This window comes from Cebus imitator, unplaced genomic scaffold (genome assembly GCF_001604975.1).
Source record: "Cebus imitator isolate Cc_AM_T3 unplaced genomic scaffold, Cebus_imitator-1.0 Scaffold274, whole genome shotgun sequence".
Lineage (NCBI taxonomy): Eukaryota > Metazoa > Chordata > Mammalia > Primates > Cebidae > Cebus > Cebus imitator.
The window spans coordinates 825,720-833,828 of record NW_016107589.1 but is presented as its reverse complement, the minus strand read 5'-3'; the positions used below and the strand labels follow the sequence as shown (position 1 = coordinate 833,828).

General features: G+C 43.8%; 1 protein-coding gene across 1 annotated transcript in view; it reads right to left on the bottom strand.

The window, feature by feature from the left end:
* Positions 1-1,984: 1,984 nt before the first annotated feature.
* The window catches only part of BRD8 (bromodomain containing 8), a 23,534-nt gene continuing 17,409 nt past the window's right edge, over positions 1,985-8,109 (bottom strand). Inside the window, 6 exon segments of the mRNA XM_017500941.2 lie at positions 1,985-2,343; positions 4,573-4,617; positions 5,087-5,191; positions 5,908-6,085; positions 6,787-6,855; positions 7,048-7,140. Of these exon segments, the coding sequence (XP_017356430.1) occupies positions 2,284-2,343; positions 4,573-4,617; positions 5,087-5,191; positions 5,908-6,085; positions 6,787-6,855; positions 7,048-7,140 (550 nt within the window). The 3' untranslated portion in view covers positions 1,985-2,283.

Below are 8,109 nucleotides of genomic sequence, written 5' to 3'. Positions count from 1 at the left end.
GTTGACCAGGATGGTCTCGATCTCTTGACCTCGTGATCCACCCGCCTCGGCCTCCCAAAGTGCTGGGATTACAGGCTTGAGCCACCGCGCCCGGCTAATTTTTTGTATTTTTAGTAGAGATGGGGTTTCACCACGTTGGCCAGGCTAGTCTCAAACTACTGACCTCAGGTGATCTGCCCGCCTTGGCCTCCCAAAGTGCTGGGATTACAGGCGTGAGCCACTGAACCCGGAACTATTTCGTTTCACTAGAGTTTTAAAAACGTTTAGTTGGCCAGGTGCAGTGGCTCATAGCTAAACAAACAAAAAGTTTAGTTATTAAGAGAAGTTGGAATATAACTGAGATTTTTAATTTTGGGGTTGTCACCCAGGCTGGAGTGCAGGAGCATGATCTCAGCTCATTGCAGCCTCCACTAGCCAAGGTCATGATCCTCCCACCTCAGCTGCCAATGTAGCTGGGACCACAGGTGCGTGCCACCGCACCTGGCTAATTTATTATTTGTAGAGACAGGGTCTTGCTATGTTTTTCAGGCTGGTCTCGATGTCCTGGGCTCAAGTGATCTTCCTGCGCTGGCGTCACAAAGTGTTGGGATTACAAGTGTGAGCCACCGTGCCTGGCCAATTTCAGTAATTCTTAAAACTGGAGTTAGCCTTCAAACAACGTTTAAAACTTTTTTTTTTTTTTTCAGAGATGGAGTCTGTCACCAGGCTGGAGTGCAATGGCATGATCTTGTCTCACTGCAACCTCCACCTCCCAGGTTCAAGCAGTTCTCTGCCTCAGCCTCCCAAGTAGCTGGATTACAGGCGTCTGCCACTATGCCTGGCTTTTTGTATTAGTAGAGACAGGGTTTTACCAAGCTGGTCGGGAACTCCTGACCTCATGATCCACCTGCCTTAGCCAACTAAAGTGCTGGGATTACAAGCATGAGCCACCACACCCAGACTATTTAATTATTTGACAACGGGTCTCGCTGCTACCCAGGCTGGAGTGCAGTGGTGCAATTACAGCTCATTGCAGCTTTGAATTCTGTGGCTCAAGAGATCCTCCAGCCTCAGCTTCCTGAGTCGCTGGGACTACAGGTACACACCATGCTGAGTTAATTTTTTTGTGTCTGGAGAGGCAGGGTCTCACTTTGTTGCACAGACTGGTCTTGAATTCCTGGGCTCAAGCAATCCTCCCACCTCAGCCTCCGAAAGCGTTGGGATTACAGGTGTAAGCCACCACACCTGGCCAGTAACATTTTTTTTTGAGACGGAGTCTCACTCTGTCACCTAGGCTGGAGCACACTAGTGCGATCTTGGCTCACTGCAACATCCACCTCCCAGGTTCAAACAATTCTCTTGCCTAAGCCTCCTGAGTAGCTGGGATTACAGGCACGCCCCACCACGCCCAGCTAATTTTTTTTAATTTTTAGTAGAGACGGGGTTTCACCATGTTGGTCAGGCTAGTCTCAAACGCCTGACCTTGTGATCCGCCCGCCTTGGCCTCTCAAAGTGCTGGGATTACAGGCATAAGCCACTGCGCCTGGCCACCAAGAACTCTGTACAGAGTCCTTAACCATAGAAACAGGAAAAAAAATGGTAACACATTATCCTAGAAATACCATCTGGAAAGAGACAGCATTGAGACAAATGTTCCTGAGATAAAGGTCAATGTTACCTATGTCCATGCTCTAAATTTGTTTAAGCAATGCCATGAACAGAATTCTGAAAACCTTACTTTTCCCAAACATTCAAGAAAATCTAAATAAGGTAGTCTTTCCTGCACAATGCAACACTTTAAGGCATATTAACTATAAACTGTTTTGGTTACTTACCTTCTCACAGCAAGTAGTTCATAAGGCCACTTTCCCCCTCTAACAATCTCACAATCTCATTTCCACAAACAAAACAGTTATCATGCAGAAGAAACCACAAGTTTCAAATACACACATACACACATACCCCAAGCCAAGGGCTAGAGGTTTTTTGTTTTTGTTTTTTTCTGGTTTATTGTATACACACAAATTTCACATTTTTTTTTTTTTTAAAAGAAGTCTGTACAATTGACAATACAAACTAGCTACAATCTGCTAGCTACACATTAGGACATTAACATAGCCCATGATTTCTGCCCTAAAACAGGCAATTGTGCTACTCCAACTCTCTGAGAGAGATTTTCCAGCTCATGTCAAGTGGCCCAGGTTATCTCCTCTTCTGTAGCTTCCACTTCCAGAACTGGGCCCGCAAGCCCAAGCTCTATCCTGTTTACTTTTAGGTTCAGCTCAAAAAGAGTACTCTGAGGCTTCACTTTTTCATCTTCATATCTGCTTCAATGGCACAGCGGCGTCCCCTGGTGCCCCCATCCTAGACGACAGGCAGAGAAAGAAAGGGAGCATGAATTGGTCAGGAGATAAGAGATGGTGTAACAGAAAAGTTGGGGATTTGGTTTCTTAGGGGAGGGGGGAAGAGAATCAGCAGAAAAATCCAGAGGGATGAGGGGCATATTTCTGTCTTCCCACAGAGTGGCTAAAAAACACCTGGTCGTTTATGAGAAGAAATGTAGGACGGAGTATCTTGCTCATGCCTACCACAAAGGTCCTTGGATTCACCTAGGGTCCCACAGAATAACTATTAGTCATCCCACCCAGGCCCAAATCATGTGCAAAGGAACAGGAGAGTAAAAGAAAGATAGGAGAGTCAGAATGGACAGTGGGTAGTAAGGTTATTGACTAACATACCTGTCCAACTGTTGGTCCCTATAAGAAAGGCCTTTCCTGCAGACTGACCCTGGCACTAGTTCCCTAGCACCTCCTGACAGTTGTTTTCCATGAGATCAGGACAATTAGAAGGCTTCTTTCCATCTGCTGCTCTCTCCCTGCAGCCCAGCTCCTTCCTCTTGTGCAATATTTTGCTGTCTTCAATAGATAAAAGATCCCATTAACCAGCCTTGCAACAGCCAGCCAAATGCTTTGCTTGGGGGATCCAGAGTCACTGTTGCAGGCCAGTAAGAAAGAACGGAGATTATAATGTTCTGTTTGTGGTACACGCTGAGAGGCCTATAGGCAAGATGAATTACTGAAACCTTTACTGGGCCAGGCCATTTTTACATTTCTAATATGCAAGGACTCAAAAATTGTTAGAGTCCATGAACGTAAGTTGCCCATGAGACATCAGTGAAAATAAAAATACCACCTTGCATTTGTATAACGCTTTTTTTTCCCAAGATAGTTTCAATATATTATCTCATTTTATACTCACAATATCCCTGTGAGGTAGGCTGGACAAGTACCTCATTATATTAGCTTCATCACACAGCAAGGACAACGCCCCAAGAGATTATCCAATGACCTTAAGACCATGTAGTTTTCTAGCCTGATGCCCCTTCCATTACATTATGCCTCATTGTCCCATAATGAACAACACAGATCAGAGCCAGTTAATTCATGGAGGAAAGTAATAAAAGTCTTTAGGCTAGCTCTCCTCAGCTTATCTGTAATTTCAGCAGTCAATATTGATGCAGTGGTCTTTTTTTTTTTTTAATTTTTTGAGACAGAGTTTCACTCTTGTTGCCCAGGCTGGAGTGCAATGGTGCAATGTCGGTTCACCCCAACTTCTACCTCCTGGGTTCAAGCAATTCTCCTGCCTCAGCCTCCTGAGTAGCTGGGATTATAGGCATGTGCCACCATACCCAGCTATTTTTTTTTTTTTTGTAGAGACGGGGCTTCTCCACGTTGGGCAGGCTGGTCTCGAACTCTGGACCTAAGGTGATCCACCTGCCTCGGCCTCCCAAAGTGCTAGGATTACAGGTGTGAGCCACCACACCCAACCGCAGTGGTCATTATTACTGAGCTCTTTTCTTTTCTTTTGAGACAAGGTCTCACCCTGTCACCCAGGCTGGAGTGCAGTGGTATGAACAGTGCAGCCTTGACCTCCTGGGCCCAAGTGATCCTCCTACCTCAGCCTTCTGAGTAACTGGGGACCACAGGTGCATACCACTCTGCTGCACAGCTAGTAGGGTTTTTTGTTGTTCTTTTTAAATTTTGTAGAGACAGGGTCTCCCTATATTGCCCAGGATGGTCTCAAACTCCTGGGCTCAAGCAATCCTCCCACCTTGGCCTTCCAAAGTGTTGGAATTATAGCCTATACTGAGCCCTTTGGCTTCAATTTTACTGTTTGTTACATTAGTCTTGCAACTTAATTTTGAAAGAGAAAAGCTATGTGCTGAGTACTGCCATTATAAGGAACACTGTTAAAAAGCCAGCTAGTAGCTGCTGCTCTGAGCAATCTTCAATTTATAAGAAAAAAATTGGTGAAAGGTAAAGTCAAGAAATGAGGAGCAGGTACATCCTAGATCCTTCACCCTAAGAATACTTCGGTCCAGTGATTTCAAAACAGTCCCTACCCAGCCCACATACACACACATGCAAAAGACAGGAATGCAGAAGAAAAGAGTTCTTATTCAATGACCTGAATAAACTGAAGTTCAAGATACTGCCACAGTCTGCACATTGGATTTCCCTCTGCCACCCACCCCCGTTAAGAGCTGAGAATCTTCTGTGGCAACACCACCCCTTGCAGCCATTCAATACTTACAAAGAGAGAGAGAAGGAAGGCAGGAGAGCCCATTGGGACACTGTCCTGTTAGAGGACAAACAAACACTGATCAGGTTCCACAGAAACTCTCAGCCACAAGCACCCCAAACCTCAGGACAGAGACACAAGCACCATACACACAAGGATAAAATTTAAAAACTCAAGAACAAGAGGAAAGAGATCCAAAAGCAATCTGGCCATTACACCTCTAGCACAGAAACTGATGGTCCCCAACTGCTGCAGGCTAAGCCATTTCCCCCGCTTTGAGAGCACTCTCCCAGAGGAATTAAGAATTCCCCTACTCACGATTTCATGTGACTGGGCCTCTTGGTCACAACAGGCTTATTCAGTGTTGAGATGGGCAGAAACAACCACCATTCTAAGATCTATGTGTCTGTATACCATTGAAATGCAGAAGCCCAACAATACCAAGTAGTAACATAAGGTTCCTTGGATGCTTCAGACTTCTACTAGTGGAACTACTGGCACACAGGTTCTTTCCTGATGGCCTCACCTTCTCTGAAGCATCCTGTTTACGGGTAGAATCTCTCCCTCGAAGACTTTTAGCACTGATCCCAGACTCAGATGTTTGCATTATCAACTGTGTGGCCAAGAATTGCTGTAGGGAGAAAAAAACAGGGTAGACCATAGAGACCTGATTTAGTAGGGAGGAATTAACTACACTTTAGGCTTTGTAAATAGAACTTTGTATAGTGTTCTTCTGGCTCAAACATATTTTGACTGATTGGAAGTTTAGCATATTAAGTTTTAATTCTAGTTGCAATAGGGATGCTAAAGAATCAAGTAGCCCTCTTTTTTGCTATAATGTAGGACCAAAATCTCTATCCTCCAGGAATGAGAAAAAGAATAAAGCTAGAATAAACCAAAGTTCAGCAATTTAAGTAATTTGGCAGATTGTACAAAGATTTGCAACATTCTTCCAAGTTTAACACCCCAAAAAGTACCTGGTAATACAATCACAGGATAATAGAAGGGAAAAGGAAAGGAGAAACTCTTACTTGCTGAGTGTCTACTATGTACCAGGTACTTGATGTAATTAAAAATATACATTCATCATTTAAAAAAAAATTTATTTCAAAGCTTTGTGAAACGGAAATTAATTGCCCAAGAAAGGCAGAATATTGTAACACAACTCTCACCACACCAGAGAAAATAAAAATAAATTCCGTAAGAACAAAATATTATGTTTTCAATTGTGTCCCTGATGGCTATTTCAAGTAAAACCCACAGCAACCCTTCTTGGCATCAATATGAACCCTCCCCTTGAGTATTTTAACTTCATCCTTGCTGAAACACAAAGGATCCTCAAAATACCTGGATCTGCTCCAAGACATCTCGCTGCATCTCCACTGCCATGTGATAGACATCATGGTCTGAGCTATTGTACATTACAGCATTCTGAAACATCAGCATAATGTCACGCTGAAATTCAGCTGTGCTTCGGATCAGTCCATTTTCTATGTTTTTCTTAATAGTTGACAAATCCATTGGCCTGAAAAAGAGAACAGGAGTAAGTAGCAGTGGAGGTGGGAAGAGGACTTATCTAGATCTCTGAATATATTATCATCGTAACAGATTTTCTCATATATACCTTAATTTCCAGCTGCCAGGACTTGAAGTCTAACCCTTTACCCCAAAACATGTGCTTAACCCAAAAAACAATCTATATAATAAATACTGAGAAAGGTTAAAAAGGGAGTATATTTACATAAGTTTTTTTGGAGACAGGGCTTGCCTCTGTCACTCAGGCTGTAGTGCAATGGCACAATCACAGCTTACTGCAGCCTGGATCTCCCAGGCTCAAGCAATCCATCCCACACTTCAGCCTCCCAAGTAGTTGGGATTATAAATGCATGACACAACACCTGGCTAAGTTTTGTATTTTCTGTAAAGAGGGGGTTTCACCATGTTGCCCAGGCTAGTCTTGAATTCTTGGGCTCAAAGTGATCTGCCCACCTCAGCCCCTCAAAGTGCTGGGTTTATAGGCGTGAGCCACTGCTCCCTGTGGGGATTTACTCTTTTAGACTATCACTGGTGATCCAGCCACTGGAATGATCAGTTTAGCACTTGGTTCCCCTCACATCAAAACCATAAACTTACTTGCTTTAAACTTATTATCTAAAGCAAAAGTTCACTAAAACTAGACAACTTTTAATTTAGGCAAGTTACCATTTTGGATGGAACATGGCTCACCTCTGCACAATGCTGTGGTAGCCAGGTGCTATGTCATCCGTAACAGGCTGCAGGAAGACGTTGGCATACCTGTCCAAAAAGAATAAGGTGCAATTACTGACATTCTCCAGAAGCACAGGAAGGGAACTTACTCTAAGTAGCTGAAGGTAGTAAGAGCCAATACCAGCAGTTCCACAGAAGCCTACTTGGATTTTTTTCAGTCACCAACAACGAAGAGGAGTAGGAGAAAAATGAACCTACTGATTGGTAAAGCCCACTCACCTATGATTAGCTGCAGCTCTCCATACAAGCATGATAGCTTTCTTCCAAATTTTCTGTGCCTGAATAGCTTCCTGATCCTCGCTACAGACAGAGCTGAAACAGAGATACAGCAATTTCACTAGGCACAAGTAAAAAAAAAAAATTATAATTCTCTCTTTTTTTTGAGACAGGGTCTCTCACTCTGTCCCCCGGGATGGAATGCAGTGGCGTGATCATGCTCACTGTACCCTCAACCTTCCAGACTCAATCCTCTCACCTCAGCCTCCCAAGTAGCCGGGACTATAAGCGCACACCATCATGCCTGGCTAATTCTTAAATTTTTTTGTAGAGACAGGGTCTCACTGTGTTGCCCAGGTTACTCCTGGGTTCAAGCAATCCTCCTGCCTTACCCTCCCAAAGTGCTGGGATTACAGGCATGAGCCACCAGGCCAAGCCCTAATTATTTCTTGTCAACAGTTTATTCCAGGACAAGAAAGGGAAACACTAAAGAAAAGATCAGGCCAGGCCTGGTGGCTCATGCCTCTAATTCCAGTGCTTTGGGAGGTCAAGCAAGAAGATTGTTTGAGGTCAGGAGTTCAAGACCAGACTGGACCACAAAGAGAGATCCTGTTTCGGCTGGGCGTGGTAGCTCATGCCTGTAATCCCAGCACTTTGGGAGGCTGAGGCGAGTGAATCACAAGGTCAGGAGTTCAAGACCAGCCCGGCCAATATGGTAAAACCACATCTCTACTAAAAATATAAAAAAATTAGCCAGGCCTGGTGGTATATGCCTGTAATCCCAGGTATTTGGAAGGCTGAGGCAGGAGAATTGCTTGAACCCAGGAGGCGGAGGCTGCAGTGAGCAAAGACTGTGCCACTGTACTCCAGCCTGGGCAACAGAGCGAGACTCCATGTTAAAAAAAAAAAAGATGGGTCTTATGATAAAAGATTTGTGAATTAAATGCATATTTCTTCTTAAGTTAGAATAATTTTTTTTAATTCCTCATTTATTAACAAAACAACTATTAGTCCAACTATTGTATTGGTTAATAGGATATCCACTGTACTTAACTTCGGAAAGGC